Source organism: Aquarana catesbeiana, linkage group LG13 (genome assembly GCF_042186555.1).
Source record: "Aquarana catesbeiana isolate 2022-GZ linkage group LG13, ASM4218655v1, whole genome shotgun sequence".
Taxonomy (NCBI): domain Eukaryota; kingdom Metazoa; phylum Chordata; class Amphibia; order Anura; family Ranidae; genus Aquarana; species Aquarana catesbeiana.
Window position 1 is genome coordinate 199900027 of NC_133336.1, and position 20812 is coordinate 199920838.

The 20812-nt window shown below is 45.6% G+C and overlaps 1 protein-coding gene across 1 annotated transcript in view; it reads right to left on the minus strand.

Annotated features, from left to right (window-relative positions):
* Positions 1-6093: 6093 nt before the first annotated feature.
* The window catches only part of LOC141117593 (uncharacterized), a 73354-nt gene continuing 58635 nt past the window's right edge, over positions 6094-20812 (minus strand). Inside the window, exons 6-10 of the mRNA XM_073610517.1 lie at positions 13378-13405; positions 12008-12046; positions 10113-10141; positions 8164-8188; positions 6094-6553 (exon numbers count right to left, since the gene is read on the minus strand). Coding sequence (XP_073466618.1) covers positions 6507-6553; positions 8164-8188; positions 10113-10141; positions 12008-12046; positions 13378-13405 — 168 coding nt within the window. The 3' untranslated portion in view covers positions 6094-6506. The remainder of the gene's footprint in view (positions 6554-8163; positions 8189-10112; positions 10142-12007; positions 12047-13377; positions 13406-20812) is intronic.

The following is a 20812-nucleotide window of genomic DNA, read 5'->3' on the forward strand; positions in this document are numbered from 1 at the left end:
CACCAATGATGGGGCACTATTCCTGCCACTGATACCAATGATGGGGCACTATTCCTGCCACTTATACCAATGATGGGGCACTACTCCTCCCACTGGTACCAATGATGGGGCACTACTCCTCCCACTGATACCAATGATGGGGCACTATTCCTCCCACTAATACCAATGATGGGACACTATTACTCCCACTGATGCCAATGATGGGGCACTATTCCTTCCACTGACACCAATGATGGAGCATTATTACTCCCACTGATAGTAAAGATGGGGCACTATTCCTCCCACTGACACCAATGATGGGGCACTATTCCTCCCACTGACACCAATGATGGGACACTATACCTCCCACTGACACCAATGATGGAGCATTATTACTCCCACTGATACCAATGATGGGGCACTATTCTTCCCACTGATACCAATGATGGGGCACTATTCCTCCCACTGATACCAATGATGGGGCACTATTCCTCCCACTGATACCAATGATGGGGCACTATTCCTCCCACTGATACCAATGATGGGGCACTATTCCTCCCACTGACAACAATAATGGGGCAATATACCAGCAATGGGGCACTATTCTTTCCACTGGTTGCAATGATGGGGTATTAATTCTCCTCCCATTGACCACAGGAGCTATGTAATTGTTTTACTCTCACTGACCACTAAGGCTGAGGCATTGTTTACGCCCACTGGCCACAGTCCACCCCTCCTAAAGTCTGAAAGACAGTAAACTGGTCCTTTGATTTGACACTTTGGAGACCCCTAGGCTAGCCAGTTGAAGGTGAGGATGCAGGAGGGTAATACTCTAACTCATCCCAAAGGTGTTCTATCGGGTTGAGGTCAGAACTCTGTGCAGGCCAGTCAAGTTCCTCCACCCCAAACTCGCTCATCCATGTCTTTATGGACCTTGCTTTGTGCACTGGTGTGCAGTTATGTAGGAACAGGAAGGGGCCCATCCCCAAACTGTCCCCACAAAGTTGGGAGCATGAAATTGTCCAAAATGTCTTGGTATGCTGACACCTTAAAAATTCCCTTCACTGGAACTAAGGGGCCAAGCCCAACCCCTGAAAAACAACCCCACACCATAATCCCCCCTTCCACCAAATGATTTGGACCAGTGCACAAAGCAAGGTCCATAAAGACATGGATGAGGGAGTTTGGGGTGGAGGAACTTGACTGGCCTGAACAAAGTCCTGACCTCAACCTGATAGAACACCTTTGAGATGAATTAGAACGGAGACTGCAAGCTAGGCCTTCTCATCCAACATCAGTGCCTGACCTCACAACTGTGCTTCAGGAAGTATGGTCAAACATTCCCATAGACACACTCCTAAACCTTCTGGACAGCCTTCCCAGAAGATTTGAAGCTGTTATAGCTGGAAAGGGTGGGCCAAGTCAATACTGAACGCTAGGGACTAAGACTGGGATGCCATTAAAGTTACATAGTTACATAGTAGGTGAGGTTGAAAAAAGACACAAGTCCATCTAGTCCAACCTATTTGTGTGATTTTATGTCAGTATTACATTGTATATCCCTATATGTTGCGGTCGTTCAGGTGCTTATCTAGCGTCTGTGGAAGGGAATTCCACATCCTTGCAGCTCTTACAGTAAAGAACCCTCTACGTAGTTTAAGGTTAAACCTCTTTTCTTCTAATTTTAATGAGTGGCCTCGAGTCTTGTTAAACTTCCTTCCGCGAAAAAGTTTTATCCCTATTGTGGGGTCACCAGTACGGTTTTTGTACATTGAAATCATATCCCCTCTCAAGCGTCTCTTCTCCAGAGAGAATAAGTTCAACGCTCGCAACCTTTCCTCATAACTAAGATCCTCCAGACCCTTTATTAGCTTTGTTGCCCTTCTTTGTACTCGCTCCATTTCCAGTACATCCCTCCTGAGGACTGGTGCCCAGAACTGGACAGCATACTCCAGGTGCGGCCGGACCAGAGTCTTGTAGAGTGGGAGAATTATCGTTTTATCTCTGGAGTTGATCCCCTTTTTAATGCATGCCAATATTCTGTTTGCTTTGTTAGCAGTAGCTTGGCATTGCATGCCATTGCTGAGCCTATCATTTACTAGGACCCCCAGATCCTTTTCCATCCTAGATTCCCCCAGAGGTTCTCCCCCCCAGTGTATAGATTGCATTCATATTTTTGCCACCCAAATGCATTATTTTACATTTTTCTACATTGAACCTCATTTGCCATGTAGTTGCCCACCCCATTAATTTGTTCGGATCTTTTTTCAAGTTTATATGCGTGTAAAGGCAGGCGTCCCAATACTTTTGGTAATATCGTGTACGAGAGATAAAAAAGATAAGATAAATAAGAGACAGAAGATACGATAAAAATAGACAGAAGATGAAACAATATCACAATAAAAAAAAAATAGAGAAAAACAATAATAACATTTTGCATCAATAAAATGATTTGCTTACGTGATGAGAATTGTTAGACAGAGACGCCCTCACTTTGAAGGCAAATATAGAAAGCGAAGTAATCAGATAACTCAAAATGTACAACTAAGCGAATGTGAAAGACAAATTTTACTATCACAAGTCTTCTAAAGAAAAAAGAAGTTTTCCCGTTCTTAAATAGTATTATTATTTCTTCAGTATTATTTTTAACTAATTTGCTCATTTTAAGCAGAATTTGGGTAGTCTAGCAATCAATGTTTTTATACTTCTCCCCTGCCTCGAGTGCAGCTTTCTTTTTTTACTTTAACGTTTATCTGAAGTTTTCTACACTATAACTGTAGTGAAAAAAAGGTTACTGGTGGGAGGAGTTTTGTGAAATCGGTACACAATTAGTGACACCCACACCAACAGTGATTGAAATTTTGTAGACATTGTCTATCTAACCTAAAAAAACATTGCTTTACCTAAATGTGAACAATAGAACACAGTAAACCAGTTGCTGTGTTTTACTTCTGCGGTGGATTAAGTCCCATGACTTAGTGTGCACAGGGCTCTTTAGTAACGCTTCCTCATTCAGATGAAATGGGCCTAGTGGAAGTTGTATGCACCATATACCACACAGCAGAAGTGAATTACATCATTTGTATCCATGATACTTGGTGGGTCTAGTGCAGGGGTCTCCAAAGTACAGCCCACAGGCCACATCATGCCCACAAGGTCATTTTTTCCAGCCCGCAGGTAGAGTCCTCAGACTCACTTCAGGCATGGCCTCTGCCAGTGGCGTCGCTAGGGGGTGGCTTTTGGGGCTATAGCCCCGAATCTGGGGCCCATAGCCCTGAGTCTTTGCAGGGGTCCCCAAGGAGAGGGGGATCTCTGGGGATCCTGATGTAAGGGGAGGCTCTCTAGGGACCCTGATGCAAGGGGGAGGCTCTCTGGGGATCCTGATTTTAAGGGAGAGGCTCTCTGGGGACCCTGATTTAAGGGGGAGGCTCTCTGGGGACCCTAATCTAAGGGGGGCTCTCTGGGAACCCTGATGTAAGTGGGGGGCTCTTTGGGAACCCTGATGCAAGGGGGAGGCTCTCTGGGGACCCTGATGTAAGGGGGGGCTTTCTGGGGACCCTGATGTGAGTGGGGGGCTCTCTGGGGATATATACACACACACACACACACACGTATATTACTGTATATACACGTGTATGCCCACCCAAGCGTATGACTTTCTTTACTACACTGCTATGGGCTCTAGCCCCAGATCTTTTATAGACCTAGCAACGCCCCTGGCCTCTGCTCAAGTTTTGTCAGGTTACGGGACCTGCGCTGCATACTCACCCACTGGCAGCGTGCAGCGCAGGTCCCACAACCCGATAAAACCCGCCCCTCCAGGCTCTTCAATGTATTGTTGGTTGCTAGGACCGCCGCAATGAAATACTTCATTGTGGACCTGCCGCACCTCCCGGGTTTACATCAGTGTAATTTTTCATACAGGGTGTCCATGTAACCCAGGCGGGAGTTTTGTAGCACAGCCAAACTAACCACCGCTACAGGCACATTGCACACGTAAAGGATACTGATGTAAACAGGAAATGCGAGGTGAACAGAAATAGACATGGAGACATATGTGTGTGGGTGCCCTGATGGGGTCAAGTGTGGGGGTGCCCTGATGGAGACACGTGTGGGAGTGCCCTAATGGGGTCACGTATGGGGGTGCCCTGATGGGGACATATGTGGGGGATCCCTGATGGGGACATGTGAATGGGAGCCCTGATAAAGACATGTGTCAGGGGTCTCGATGGAGACACGTGTGGGGGGACTCTGATGAGGACACATGTGTGGGGGCCCTGATGGTGACACGTGTGGGGGACCCTGATGGGGACATGTGAATGGTAGCCCTGATAAAGACATGTGTCAGGGGTCTCGATGGGAACACGTGTGGGGGGACTCTGATGAGGACATGTGTGGGGGCCCTGATGGTGACATGTGTGGGGCATCCTGATGGGGACACGTGAATGGGAGCCCTGATAAAGACATGTGTCGGGGTCTCGATGGGGACACGTGTGGGGGGACTCTGATGTGGACATGTGTGGGGGCCCTGATGGGGACACGTGTGGGGGCCTTCATGGGGACACATATGGGTGGCCCTGATAGGGACAAAGATTTATAGAGACTCTGATGCGGACCAATACTGCCTGTCAAATTCTATTCTATTCCACTGCTGTGGGTTCATTTACGAATAACTGATTTTTTTAAACCCACGAATATGTGTAAAATATATACGATGTGGGCAGTGGCCCTCAAAGTGAAAAGTTTGAAGACCCCTGGTCTAGTGTAAGTGCCGGTTCACACTACAGCGACTTGGGATCCGACTTGTCAGACCTCAGGTCGCCCAAGTCGCTGGACATAAGAAATTCCATTGAAGTGAATGAGAGCCGTCTTAATGTACACTAGTGAAGTCACTCCAACTTCAGAAAAGGTTCCTGTACTACTTCAAGGCGACTTCTAGCTGACTTGTACCCATAGATTTCAATGGAAGTTGCCTCCAAGTCGGATCCTTATCTTAATTGATGTGATTTGGATCCGACATTACAGGAAGATTACCCAGGAATTCCCTGAAGTTTTTTCAAAGTTGCCTTAAAGTTGCCTTGAAGTTGCCTGGCAAAGTCGTCCTGACTTTTAGGTCGCTGTAGTGTGAACCGGCACTAAGGATTGTCATCGCACAAACAGTAATGCCGGGTACACACGAGCGGAATGTCCATCAGAAAAAGACAGATGGGAGCTTGTCATCGTATATTCCAACCGTGTGTATGCCCCATAGGACTTTTTCGGTCGAAAATTCAGACGGACTTAGATAGAGAACATGTTCTAAATTTTTCAGACGGAATTAATTACTATCGGGAAACCCGCTCGTCTGTATGCTGTTCCGACGTACCAAAAACGACGCATGCTCTGAAGCAAACACGAGACGTAAGCTATATGCTACTGGCTATTGAACTTCCTTTTTCTAGTCCCATCGTACGTGTTGTACGTCACCTCGTTCTGGACGGCCGGACTTTGGTGGAACCGTGTGTATGCAAGACAGCTTGAGCGGAATTCCATCAGAACTCCGTCGGAAAGACCTTCAAAGTTTATTCCGACGGCAAAACCGGTCGTGTGTACAGGGCATAACATTTAAAGGCACATAGTGGGAAGGGCAGGGAAGAGGAAGAAAACAATAAAGAGCAGCACATTTGTCCACTGAGCATCAGAAGCAGATGGACGGAAACAGGTGGTGGCTGGAATTCTGCTCTAAGCTTTCAGGGGCTTTTAAACATGTACTACTAAAAGCCTGTAGCTAATAAGAACAAAGTCACATGTTATGATCTGAATACTTGTTCCTGATCACTGACAGTTTTCAATGATTCTCTGTGCAGGTTTCCATCAAACTGTGCACGGTGACCAAAGTTCTAGATATGTCTACAGCAAAAGTGGTTGGACTTCTTCCTAATGGAACCACCAGAAGTCAACGTATTGACATTAGGAAAGCAACTGTCAGCTCATCATTGATCTTTATATCTGGATATTTGTCACCCAATAAAAATATTTAATAATGACCAGCACACCTGGCAGCCTACGAACTGCCAAAAATGTGGTTTTCTCTTTGGAGGTCTTGGCTTATAGACTGCGGAATCCTTGTTTAAAGATGGCTGACACCATCCACTGTGAGATGACTTACTGTCTTACAGGAAAGATCAATGGATATAAAATCAGGTTGGCAGCAAGCTCTGAGCCAGTGGCTACTGTTCCATTTAGTCATCCAGATTGTTTGAGATTCTCCAATATCAAGTCAGTTGTGGCCCTAGAAGTTAGTCCCCACTCCAACCCCCTTCCAGTGTTTTCTGTAGCCCTTTTGGAAAAATATATAGCAAAACAGTGTCATGGTCAACTTAACAACATAATATCAGTTTTCCATCTTGCCATCTAATGTCTTTTTTAAAATGTAGACAACTGTAACAGAATTGTAAAATTAAGTCATTCGTTTTTGGAATTCAGTTCCAAAAGTTGTACTTATTCAAATATCTGTCAATATTTTTTTATCAATAAGTTACTATACTTTACTGTACCTTGAGATTTTTTTCCACCTGAGATACTAGTCCATAACCTGAAATAGAATTTAACATATTGGTTTTTATATATATTTTTTTTTCTGTAAAATAATTTAGGGCTTGCAAAAAATGTCAGGCTCTTTAAAAGGGGCCCTGCCTATTCCTAAGGTAACAATATTGCTTTAGCAACCCCATGGTTCTCACAAGTACCCTCATCTTTGGGCAGCCTTTTGTATGCTTCGTCCAGGCTCTATGGCATCAATTATGGTCTCAATTATCTAAGGGTCAATACACATTATATGCAGTGCCTGTCACCACAGGAAACAATTGTTCCTTATATGTCTCCAGGGCTTTTTTCAGCGGGAACGTGGGAGAACACAGTTATATAATGGCAAGGGGTGCTGGGGTGTGCTGGAGGGTCCATGGCTGCTGGGGGGTCTATTGTTGAAGAAGATCTATTTTTGCATGGCAGTCTATTGCTGGGGTGGTCTATTATTGTTGCTGGTGGGTGACTTATTGTTGATGGGGGAAAGGGACTTATGTTGCTGATAGGCTCATTTGATGCTGGAAGAGATCTCCTGCTGAGGAAGGGGTCTGTTGTTGCTGGCTGCTGGGGAATCTATTGTTGCGGGGGGCATCTATATTTGTGTGGCAGTCTATTATTGCTGGGGAGGTCTATTGTCCCTGAGGAGGGATCTATTGTTGCTGGTTGGGCTTATGTTGCTGGGGGGAGTCAATTGTTGCTGAAAGGGATCTACTGTTGAGGAAGCAGTCTACTGTTGCTGGCTGCTGGAGAGCCTATTGATGCTAGGTTGGCTGCTGGGAAATCTGTTGTTGCTGCCAGGGTCTATTGTTGTTGGGGTCCATTGTTGCTTGGGGAAACTATTGTAGCTGCAGGGGATTTACTTTACTGCTTTTCTTGTTGTTATTAACAAATTCCATACAAATTACTTAACACCACAAAATGATACTTGGTTCTGTATTCTCTAAAAAGGGAAGTAATGGGAGGTGGAAAGGGATGGTGCTCGGAAATGGATAGGTGGGCAGTGAATGAAGTATACGTTTTGTACACTTCAAATAAAGCTTGTACAAAAAAAAGGGAGCTGTGTAATGCACTGAATTGCGCACCACACTGCCCCCTAGCACAGTGTGTGGGAATCGCTCCTGCTGCTCTGTGTTACAGTGTGAATTGGCCCTTAGAGATGATTATACACCATCATTTCCTGGCTTCCTGCCCTTATTTTCGCTACTTCCTGCCTTTGACAGCTGACTAACATGAAGACTGAGCTTAAAGAGGAACTTTCATTTAATTTTTCATTGTTCTGTCCCCTGTACATGTAGTGCTTTGTCCCATGTTACTAGGTGCTTCCTAATCCTAGATCTAAAGTCGGCCTGGGTCCCCCATTCTCTGTCCTGCAGCTGTCCAACATCTTAGGAAGATAGACACTTGAGTTGCCTACGAGCATCTTCCCAAGCCAAGCAGTGGCAAGAGGAATGCAGAGGGATGGGGGCAGATTTCAGAAGGAAACAAAAAAGCTGATTGGTTCTTATATGCAGAAAAAAATACTATCTTTCCTTTAGTTTTATAATGGAAGTCCAGTATGAAAGGAAAACGGCCATATGTCAGAGTAGAAAAGATAAAAAATGTAAAAATAAGTTTACTTACCAGTGCTGTATCTACAACTATGTTGCTGCATTAAAGAAACAGAAGTATTAGGAAACATTTTATAGATGTAACTGTTAAATGTTAAAATACCTGTAAAATTAACAAAAGCTTTAAAAAGTTGAGATTCCTTTCATGGGTGGAATCTGGTGGGCCAAGCTACACAATGAATTTTTACGACTCTTGGATACTTTCACAGTGAGATCTCTCTACTGTAGTGTCTGACTGTCTTAGCTTGGAATTTTAGGGGTTCCTACCCACATTGAGGTGGTCTTGTAACTAATATTGCACATTTCACTATGTTTAAAAAATAATAATTGTGATGGACCCTGTAGGAGGAGTATGCTTGCTGTATACGCTTCTCTTGTCCTGTACCAGCACGATCCAAGATCCCTTAGCTCACCCATCCACTTGTCGAGACATGGTCTAGGGTGGCGCAAAACATGAGGCTGTTTATTGAAACACAGGTACAAAGAGATATACACACTCGGACAATCTAGCACCCCCCCCCCCCTTTACATAATGACACAGGATGGGGTAGACTGTACATTTAGTATTATGAGACATAGGTGCATTCAAACTTTTCAACAGTAGACAGTCTTATCAGCAGGTAGGGCTGTTGAAGAACCCCCCCCCCCCCCCCCAGCAACTAATAGCTGACATTGATTTAATTAACCTGTAAGCTAATACACATATACATCCCATAATACTTTGTTAGCCACTTAACCATAAACACATAACAAACCCCACCCCACCTCAAACTATCTAGTAATGGTCTATGAGACACTCCTACAATATTCCAGCAGTCTGAAATCTTCAAATATTTCTTGAGGATATTGTTGATAAATATTACTGTCCCGAATGAAAGAGCCTCTCCAACTTTCAACACAAACCACACATATAAGCCCCAGGATTAATGGGGTAAAACGAAATGCTGAGTCCGGTGTGGTTGTACTGGGAGTCTGGTTAGGGCAGACCAAACTGGGTTTCTCGGTCACCTTGTGCCCCTAATAGACACAGGATGACTTACACATAAGAGGGGCCTGGGGAGCTGAACAAGGATTTTCCCGACCTCTCTAAAGGTAAGCTGGATTCCACGCCCACCCCACCCCCCCGCCCAAAGTGACTCCCGTCACGATAATATTGCAGTGAGGATGCACAGCAGGTGTGCAGACCTTTGCAAAATGGTCACCCCCCCCCCCTCTGCCCCTCTATCTCCTGTCTATAATAACTCTACCCCCAACCTACACCATCCAGTTTCCATGGTCATAATCCCCAATCTCTTCTATCCCCTCTTATATGTTCACCTCCATTTCTGCCTCCTCTATGCCCTGTCAATAATTCTTTCAATCTCAGCCATCTCTATGTCTTGCTCATTGCCAGCTTCATCTCTGCCTGCTCTATTTCCCATCCATGGTCATCCCCATCTCTGCCTCATCCATGCTCTGTGCATGGTCATCTCTGTCTCTGCCTCTTCTATCCACTGTCCATGGTCACCCAACCCCTCATTCCCCAACCTCCTCTATGATCTGTCCACGGTCACCTTCACCTCTGCCTCCTCTATGCCCTGTCAATAGTCATCTCCATCTCTGGCTTCTCTATGCACTGCCCACGGCTACCTCCATCTCTGCCTTCTCTAGTTTGAATAGGGTGGGGAAGAGTTAGAACCTCTGTCAAGCTTTGTTTCTATTTCTGTTCTCACTTTCTGTTCAGGGAACACAGGTTTCAGCAGAGCAGGAAGTGAAAGAGGGACAAATACAGCAGTCAAAATCTGACAGGGGTTTCAACCCTTCTCTACTATTTTTAAAACAAAAAAAAAAAAAAAGACATTTCCGCTAGAACTGGGATTTAAAGAAATCAGTACATATGAAAAGCTAATGGGAGGAGAGACAAAGCTATTTCATAATTAAAACAAAAAATAAAATTCTGTGTTGATAAAATTATATGCTTACTTGGCAAGAACCGTTGGATAGAACGATCACTTTGAAGGCAAAAACAGATAAAATAATTATTTAAAAGTACACAAAATGTACAAAACTAAGCAAATTATGGACGACAAACTTCACAGTAATGAAAGAAAAAAGAGGACTTCCTATAGTTACACAATATTTTTTAATTAGTTTTGTAATTTTAGGTAAAACTCCACTCTGCAGCAATCCCACTGGCTGGTGGAAGGAGTCAGAACATGGTGGTGAAATCAGAACATCACTCTAGTGACACCCACTGCAGCAGCAACATTTTGCAAACACAGTGACCATCTAAGCTAAAACACCCAGATTTGCCTAATTGTGACTGACAGAAATCAATAGACCAGTTGCTGTGTGTTACTGCTGCAGAGGATTTTCTGAGTTCCATGATTGAGTATGCACAGAAAAGGGGGTGGTTTCTGCAGAAAATTGTTCTCATGTAGATTAAACTGGTTCTATGGAAGTTGTATGCACCACACAGCACCAGTAAATGACAACCTTTGTAGTCAAGGATTAGTGATGAGCGAATTAGCTTGGGTTGAATTCAAGGGCAGGTTCTGTAAACACCATGTTGATGAGGACCAGGTCCTCTTTCCCTAATCTCTGGCCTAGTGGATGTGGAGATCTGTAGGAGGGACTTATCAGAATCAACAGCCCTCAATATGGGGGGGACACAGACTTTCCCCCCTCTGCGTGAATGGAAGGAACACATATTACTCTGGTGTTGTATTACACTCCGCAAACGCGTCGCCTATTGGTCCACCATCCCAACCGGAAGTGACGTCATCCCTTGGCTTCCTGTGTGCTCAAGGTCCAGGAAACGTCGGTAACCACCGGCGAGACCCGCTCCACCTCACCAGCGTTCAGCCACGGATGGACTCCCTCCCGACAGTTGTCCCCCCACAACTGACATGCCTGCTTTTAATCTACTCTTGTGAGTACATATGCACTATTTGCTCATTAAAATTGATTAACTTAGAGTGGCACCCCTGTGCTTCTTTTCCCCAGCCTTCTCAAGAGTTTGCTTTTCATCTCCACTGGGCTGCCTTCAAGTGCCATATTATGGACTATTATGAACTTTATACAGTCATTTACTTGTAATTGTTTTTCCCAAAAGTCCCCTTTACTTCTAGGTATGTAATAGTCAGGTGGATCCCCACCGAGGCTGATGTAAGCGCCAACTTTTTCTCTATGCGTATCAGGGTCAGTTGACCAACTGTCTTACAGGAAAGCTTGATGAATCAAAAATAAAATGATCGGCAGCAAGCTCGGATCCAGTGGATACTGTTCCATTTAGCCATCCAAATTGTTCGCAGAGAATTCTCCAAGAAGCTCCATTTTCTTTCCTCAACCAAGCAAATTGGGGCCTGCCCAAATTGACCCTAGACCTTTGTTCCCCCCTTTCCCCTCCTCCAATGTTTTCAGTACTCCTTACATTGAGCTTTTCTATTAATAACAGCGACTTCATTATTTTCAAAAATGTATAGAAATGTAAATGTAGATCTTTTTTAAAAATATAAGGCAGAACAGTCAATTTAAAAGCGTAATATTAAATTTCCATCTTGACATCTTGGCGTTGATTTACTAAAACTGGAGAGTGCAAGATCTGGTGTGGCTCTGCATGGTAGCAAATCAGCTTCTAACTTCAGTTTGTTCAATTAAGCTTTGACAAGAAAAAAACCTGGAAGCTGATTGGTTTCTATGCAGAGCTGCACCAGATTTTGTACTCTTCAGTTTTAGTAAATCAACCCTCCTATGTTTTTTTTAATCTCGACAATGGTAAACGAATTATGAAATTAAGTTATTCATTTCTGGAATTTAACGAGTTGTGCTTATTCAAATAACTTCCAATATTTTTTTATATCAATAATTTACTGTACCTTGAGGTGTACTGTCGTTCTGAGGTACTGGTGCATGATCTGAAATAGAATTAAGCAATTTTTGCATTCGATTTAGTAGTTTTCATTTCTAATTAAATGTTTTAGGGTTTGTAAAAAAAAGTCAGGGTCATTTAAAGGGGCCCTGCTCCGTAAGGTAACAATATTACTTTGGCTTCCCTATGCTTTCCCTAACTCATAAGTATCCACATTTTCGTTCAGCCATTTGTATCCTAAGCCAGAGCTCTATGGCCTCAACTCTTTGAGTTATGATTATACCCCACCCTTTCCTGCTTCCTGCCCTTACTTCTGCTACCACGTGAGACCCAAGCATTTGACAGCTGATTGACATGAGGGCAAGAGATTAAAGCCCTGACTACTGCCTGATTCTTAAAATGAACATACGCTATACAATCTGATTGTAAAATCTCCTTTAGCTCTACCACCAGCTATATGGTAGATGGGTCTGCCTTATGGATTTTCAAGGTTTGTCATCATATTAATTAGTTTGGGTATATAATTGGATATACACTAAACTGTCACAACATTATCACCACCCACCATAACCCATCAAGGCATGGACTCCACTCCACTAGACCTATGAAGGTATGCTTCTGTATCTACAAGTGGTCACTGCCCCCCACCCAACGGGTCAGTGAAGCAAGGAGCATTGGAAGGGCCAGGCATGTAAAACAAAACCAAGGAAATTTTCAAGCTCAACTTACCAACCAGCCTGAGATCAACCAAATTGGCCCTAAAGGCCTTTAAGGAAGGGTGGGCTCCCTTCAGGTTTACCTGCCCTCCACCTGTCCATTAAAATGCTTGTGCTTCCATTGTTGGAGACTCACAGAAATTAGAGTTAGACCCACAGAAAATGATGTGCCTTGCCGGGGCCCTGTGGCTTAAGCGTGTATTTGCAAATGTGTGTAACTAATCCCCTGTTTTTAACACATACCATTGGACAGGTCAATTTGGTTGGTCACAGGTTTAAAATTTCCTTGGTTTTGGTTTGCATACTGTGGTATCTGCCACCAAGTCGTCAGTAGCAGATACTTTAAGGTCATGGGTGCTCAACCCGTGGTCCTCCAGCTGTCGCAGAACTAAAAGTCCAACGAGGCATTGCAAAGCTGAGGGACAAATGAGGAGGAAAGAGAGACAGAAGGACATTGTTCCAAATCAGGGACAGTCTCTCGAAATCAGGGACAGTTGGGGGCTATGCTTTAGGTTCTGTAATCTGCGAGGTGGGGCCTCCATGGATCTGACTTTTTTGCAGCAAATCCCACAGATGCTTGATTGGATTGAGATCTGGAGAATCTCAATCCAATAAAGCTGCTATATGCCAGAGTAAAAAATGTAGATGAAGATTTACTTACTGGAGCTTTTTTTTTCATTATTTTGGTCCTGTTAAAATGGAACAAAAGAATTAGGAAACATTATATGAATGTAACTGTTAAATGGTAAAATACCTGTAATAATAATAAAAGAGTAAACTTTGAAAAAGTGGCATTCCCTTCTTAGGTGGAATCTGGTGGGCCAAGTTACATGCTGAATTCTTATGACTCTTGGAGACTTCAGCAGTGAAATCCCTCTGCCATAGTTTCTGGCTCCCTCATGAAATGTATGGGTTCTGCCCATCTTGATGTAGTTTTTTGACCATGTTTGTGCATTCCACTACAGTAAATAAATAATGTGGCTGGGATGGTTGGAGCCCCTATAATAACCACAGCACATTTGCAGACCCGGGAAATAAGCACAGAGAACTCACCACCAAAGTCTACAAGACACACTGGAATATTATTCTTGCACATAAATGAACTTTGAGGAAAAAAAAATATATAAACAGCAAGCAATCTTCTAGACAATGAAACCTGTGCAATCATATTCAGTCCTAGTCAGTTGACCCTATAAGGCAGGGGTCTCTAAACTTTCCAAAGAGCCAGTTTACTGTCTTTCAGGCTTCAGGGGGTGGATTTGGGCCAGTGGGATTAGAAAATTCTCCAATATTATTGGGGGTAAGCAACACCCTACCATTGGTTTTAGTGGGAGAAATGGTGCCCCATTGTTGGACAGTGGGAGAAATGGCACCCCATTGTTGGTGTCATTTGAAGGAATAGTGCCCCAAGTGCTAGATAAGGGCAGGCAAAGGGCCACATCCAGCCCCCGGGCCGCAGTTTGAAGACCACTGCTATAAGGCATTGTTGCATTTAAAGTATAATAATCTAATTTAAAAACTGCAAAACATCCACAATGAACAATTGGCTGCTGCTCTTCTCTCTTCTTCACCTGTTAGCCTCCATCAGCTTTCACCCTTACTTATTTATTCTCTGTGCCATGGTCACCTGATTTTCTGCCTCCTTTATGCCCTGTCCATGGTCACCTTTTTCCTGCCTCTTTTATCCCTTGTCAATAGTAACCCCTCTATTGGTTAACTATACTCTTTCTACTCTATTCCTTGCCTTACCTTTCATTGTACCTCTTCTATCCCCTATCAACCACCCCCATTCCAACCTCCTCATCTCCATCTCTGCCTCCTTATCTTCTGTCCATAGTCCTCCTCATCTCTTACTCCTTTCAACCCTGATCATGGATATCACCATCTCTGCTCCCTCTATCCCTTGTCCTTGATTACCTCTATCTCTGCCTTCTCTATTCACTCTTTTCCATGATTACTTCCCTCTTTGCCTCCTCTTTCTCATCTCAATGTTCATCTTCTTCTCTGTCTATCCTGTTCCCTGTCTATGGTCACTAGGGATGAGCCGAACACCCCCCGGTTTGGTTCGCACCAGAACCTGCGAACGGACCTAAAGTTTGCACGAACTTTAGAACCCCATTAAAGTCTATGGGACTCGAACGTTTGAAATCAAAAGTGCTAATTTTAAAGTCTAATATGCAAGTTATTGTCCTAAAAGGGGTTTGGGGACCCGGGTCCTGTCCCAGAGGACATGTATCAATGTAAAAAAAAAGTTTTAAAAACTGCCATTTTTTCGGGAGCAGTGATTTTAATGATGCTTAAAGTGAAAAAATAAAAGTGAAATATTCCTTTAAATATTGTACCTGGGTGGTGTCTATAGTATGCCTGTAAAGTGGCATGTGCTTCCCATGCTTAGAACAGTCCCTGCACAAAATGAAATTTTTAAAGGAATAAAAGTCATTTAAAACTGCTTGCGGCTTTAATTAATGTTGGGTCCTGGTCTGGCAATATGGATGAAAATCAGTGAGACAAACGGCATGGGTACCCCGCCCCCCCCAGTCCATTACCAGGCCCTTTGGGTCTTGTATGGATATTAAGGGGAACCCCGCACCCACATTAAAAAAAGGAAAGGCGTGGGGCCCCCAGGCCCTATATACTCTGAACAGCAGTATACAGAAGGTGCAAACAAGACAGGGACTGTAGGTTTGTTGTTAAGTAGAATCTGTTTGTAATTTTAAACTGGTACATTTTTAAAGTGTAGCTCCAGCCAAAAAATCTATTTTTAAGCTTTTTGGAAAACATAGGGAAGGGTTATCACCCCTGTGACATTTGTTTTGCTGTCTGTGCACCTCTTCAAAAGATTTCACCTCACTTTCTGTCCCAATGACAAATGTTTTTTGAAAATTTGGGGTTTTTAGTGAAACAAGGATTGGTGATAAAGCATCAGTGGAGAGGAGACACGTTTTTCCCAGATTAACTCTTACAGGAGAGAATTTCCCTTCCTAGGGGTAGATTTCATCTCACTTCCTGTTGTCTCCTTCCGTTTGCAAGTAGGAGTCATTTGTAAGTTGGATGTTTGAAAGTAGGGGCCTGCCCTATACTGTATACTCTGCAGAAATTGGGGTCTTAGGTGTTGGCATTGCCACAACACTGTAAGCCCTCACAGTTACTCTTGGTGGGCGCAGGAACGGGCCGTGCTGTGAAATATTAGATCAAGAATTGTAATTACATGCCATTGTTGAACAGTGGTAGAAAAATTGGGCCTTTTGGTGGTGGTGCTGGTGCCACAACACTGTAAGTCCTCACAGTTACTCTTGGTGGGCGCTGGAACGGGCCCTGCTGTGAAATATTATATCAAGAATTGTAATTACATGTCCCTGTTGAACAGGGGCAGAAAAATTGGGCCTTAGGCACTGGTGCCACAACACTGCAACCCCTACACAGATGCTATAGTTGGAGCGCAGGAATGAGCCCTGCTGCAAAGCATTGCAACAAAAATTGTAATTATACGCCCCTGTTAAACAGGGGCTGAAAATTTGGGCCTCGGGCACTGGTGCTGGTGCCACAACACTGCAACCCCTCACAGATACTCTAGTTGGAGCGCAGGAATGAGCCCTGCTGCAAAGTATTGCATCAAACATTTTAATTACACGCCCCTGTTAAACAGGGGCTGAAAAATTGCACTTTGGGCACTGGTGCTGGTGCCACAACACTGCAACCCCTCACAGATACTCTAGTTGGAGCGCAGGAATGAGCCCTGCTGCAAAGTATTGCATCAAAAATTGTAACTACACGCCCCTGTTAAACAGGGGCTGAAAAATTGGGCCTTGGCCACTGGTGGCGGTGCCCAGAACCAAAAATGTTCTTACAAGCTATCAGCATGAAAATTGAGGAGGAAGAGGATATTCACTCAGCATAACAGGATAGTCACTCAGCATCAGCATAGGCAGTCTTGAAGGGATCTCACATTAAAAAAAAAATCAATCGGTTACATTAGCATCAGGTGCTTGGTAGCTGGTGATCCAAGACTGATTCATTTTTGTGAAGGTCAGCCGATCGACCGATTCGGTGGACAGGCGTACCCTGTGATCGGTTACAAAGCCTCCAGCAGCACTGAATGTGCATTCCCAAAGAACGCTGGATGCAGGACAGGCCAGTAGCTCAATTGCATACTGTGCAAGCTCTGGCCAGTGATCCATCCTCAAGACCCAGTAACCCAGAGGATTTTCGGTGGTAAAGGTGTCCAAGTCTGATCTTGCCCCTAGGTAATCCTTCACCAAGTGAATCAGATGTTGGCGATGGTTGCTGGAACCGATCAGAGCTTGGGGCTGTGAACTAAAAAATTGGCTGAACGCACCGGTCAGACGGCCGCTCCTTCTGTGACTGACCGAAGCCACAGCAACACGTTGTCCAGGAGGACCAGGAAATTGTAACCTCCCAGGCTCTGGAAACGCGTTGCACAAACCTTTCTGCAAGACCTCCTGAAGATGTTTCATCCTCTGCTCCCTCTGCGATGGCAAGATAAGGTCCGCAACCTTACCCTTGTAACGTGGATCAAGGAGGGTTGCCAGCCAGTAATCAGCCCTCCCCTTGATACCACGAATACGAGGATCCTTCCGCAGGCTTTGCAGGATCAGGGAGGCCATGCAGCGTAGGTTTGCTGAGGCATTCAGTCCAGAGTCCTCTGGGTCACTTAGGATGACATGATCCGCAGCCACCTCCTCCCAACCACGTACAAGTCCATGGGTTTCTTCGGACTGTAAATGATCCCTTAAAGACTATTGCTGATGCTGAGTGCCAGGCTCCACCTCCATGCTGACACAATCCTCCTCCTCTTCCTGTGTGATCGGCGGGAACACTGTCTGGATAAAGGGGGCCTTGAGAGGTAAGGAAGTCCTCCTCTTCCTCCCTCTGTTCTGCCTCAAGTGCCCTGTCCATTATTCCATGCAGCGTGTGCTCCAACAGGTGGACAAAAGGGACAGTGTCACTGATGCATGCACTGTCACTGCTCACCATCCTTGTGGCCTCCTCAAATGGTGACAGGACAGTGCATGCATCCCTGATCATAGCCCACTGGTGTAGGGAAAAAAACAAGGCCCCCTGACCCTGTCCTGGTGTCATAGTTGCATAGGTACTCATTGATGGCACTCTGCTGCGTGTGCAGTCGCTGCAGCATGGCCACTGTTGAGTTCCATCTGGTGGGCATGTCACAGATTAGGCGGTTCTTGGGCAGGTTAAATTCCTTTTGGAGGTCAGCCAGCTGAGCACTGGCATTATACGACCTGCGGAAATGCACACAGACTTTCCTTGCCTGCCTCAGGACATCTGTTAAGCCCGGGTACCTGCCCAAGAACCGCTGCACCACCAAGTTAAGGACGTGAGCCAAACAGGGCACATGGGTCAGTTTTCCCTGTCGGAGGGCGGAGAGGAGGTTGGTGCCATTGTCGCAAACCACCATACCTGGCTTAAGCTGGCATGGTGTCAACCACCTCTGAACCTGCCCCTGCAGAGCTGAAAGAAACTCTACCCCAGTGTGGCTCCTATCCCCCAAGCACACCAGCTCAAGCACCGCATGGCATCTTTTTGCCTGCGTGTTTGCGTAGCCCCTTGAACGCCTACGGAGCACCGCTCATTCTGAGGACAAATCAGCACAGGAAGAGGCCATGGAGGAAGAAGAACAGGAGGGGTGGAAGACAGAGGTGTGGCAGAATCACCACTAGTAGAATTTTGGAGGCGTGGTGGCGGAACAACCTCCAACACTACTGCACCCTGTCCTGCATTCTTCCCAGCTGCCAGAAGAGTCACCCAGTGTGCGGTGAAAGATAGGTAACGTCCCTGTCCATGCCTGCTGGACCATGAGTCAACAGTAATATGCACCTTACCGCTGACCGCTCTGTCCAGCGAGGCCAAGACATTGCCTTCCACATGCCGGTAGAGAGAGTCCATGAGAAAAAGTGGCCTTTAGAAACCTGCCACTGAGGAACCGCACATTCCACAAACTCACGGAAGGGGGCAGAGTCTACCAACTGAAAAGGCAGCAGTTGAAGTGCTACCAATTTAGCCAAGCTAGCATTCAACCGATGGGCATGTGGATGGCTGGGAGCGAACTTCTTTCGGCGGTGCAGCAGCTGGGGCAGGGAAATTTGCCTAGTACAATCTGACATTGGTGTACCGATAGCAGATTGCCCACAAGTACTTGGCTGTGACACACCTAATTCTACACCTTCATTCCTCTCAGTGCAGGTTTCAGAGAGGACTGAAAGTATAGTGGGGTTGGAGATCCCAGCTGATGAGGAGCAAGGAGAGGTCTGCTTTGTTCTTTGGTGTGGGTCTTTTAGGTAGGCTTGCCAATGAACTGCATGGCAGGTCGACATATGTCTGGTCAAGCATGTGGTGACATATGTTGCATATAGCAGTGGTGGGATCTGATGCACTCGTCTCAAAAAAGGCCCTCACCAAAGAACTTTTGGAATAACACGCACAGACAGCAGCGCCCTGCACATGCTAAGCTCTGTGGTGTGATGCAGTCGTCATGCTGCCCTTAAGCTGGCCCCTGGAGGGCATCCTGCCTCAGAGATGTGCCTTCTCCTCCTCCTCTCTCCTATCAGGCACCCACGTGGAGTCAGTGACATCATCATCCCCTCCCTCCTCATCACGGGAGCAAACCTGGCAGTATGCTGCAGCTGGGGGAACATGACGGCCAGATTGCTGTCCTTCTTGGGCTCCCCCTCTCTCTGGGCTCACGCTACTGCCTTTTAGCTGGGCACCAACATCGGAGCCTTCAAAATGCTGAGCATCCTCCTGGAGCATGTACCGAACACTGTGGTCAAACAGTTCGGGGGACTCCTCAGGAGGACATGGTGGGGCTAGGGAAGGAGTGACTGATGCCACTGAGCAGAGGGAAGAGGCCACGTTGGCAGCTGCTTTGCCAGACAAAGTACCCTGAGCCTGGGTGAGAGAGGATGAGGACGGCTTGGTCATCCACTTTACCAAGTCTTCGGCATGTTGCGACTCAACACGGCCAGCTGTCGAAAAAAAGGACAAGCGTGTCCCATGGCCACTTGCTGATGAGGATGCACCGTCTCCACGACCAGCACTGTTGCCTCTGGACACAGAGCCTGCTTGCCCTCTTTTATTGGCTTGTGACTGTCTGCCTCTCCTTGTTGGCCTTCCAGACATACTAATGGCCTGCAGTGAGATGTAGCTGCACCAAGCTGGGATGTATATATACTGATACTGCAGCTAGCAGAATCAACTGCCTGCCTGTAGTATTATTAGTATGAGAACACCAGCAATTGTCTTCAGGTAGCTTTAGGCGCACACTGTGCAGAGGACACAGTACACTAACTGTAAATACTGCAGCTGCCTGCCTGGGGTACTAATAGGATCAGAAGAACACCACCAATTTTCTTCAGGTAGCTTTATGTGCACACTGTGCAGAGGACACAGTACACTAACTGTAAATACTGTAGCTGCCTGTGGTATTAATAGGATCAGAACAACAGCAATTGTCTTCAGGTAGCTTTAGGTGCACACTGTGCAGAGAACACAGTACACTAATGCCCCGTACACACGGTCGGACTTTGTTCGGACATTCCGACAACAAAATCCTAGGATTTTTTCTGACGGATGTTGGCTCAAACTTGTTTTGCCTACACACGGTCGCACAAAGTTGTCGGAATTTCCGATCGCCAACAACGCGGTGACGTACACCACGTACGACGAGACTAGAAAAGGCCGGTTCAGAACCAAGCGCGGCACCCTTTGGGCTCCTTTTGCTAATCTCGTGTTAGTAAAAGTTTGGTGAGAGACGATTCGCGCTTTTTCAGACTCGTGGCTTTCAGATCGTTTTCTGCCGTTCAGTTTGTGCTTGTGGGTTTGTATCTGCTCTTCAGTGCGTGCAGCAAGTTCCGCGTGACTTTAAGTAGTCATTGTATTCTTGTTCGTTCGTTACTGTTTTTCAGGTCGCTCTTCACAGGCCTTGCTGTTCTTCAGTGCGTTCTGTTACTTCGTTCTGAGCAGCCGACCGTTTTCTAGCCATGTTTCATATGCGTACTCCTCGTAGAGTTCGTGCTGTGCGGGGGCTTGGTGTTGGGGTCCTGACCTTGACACAAGTC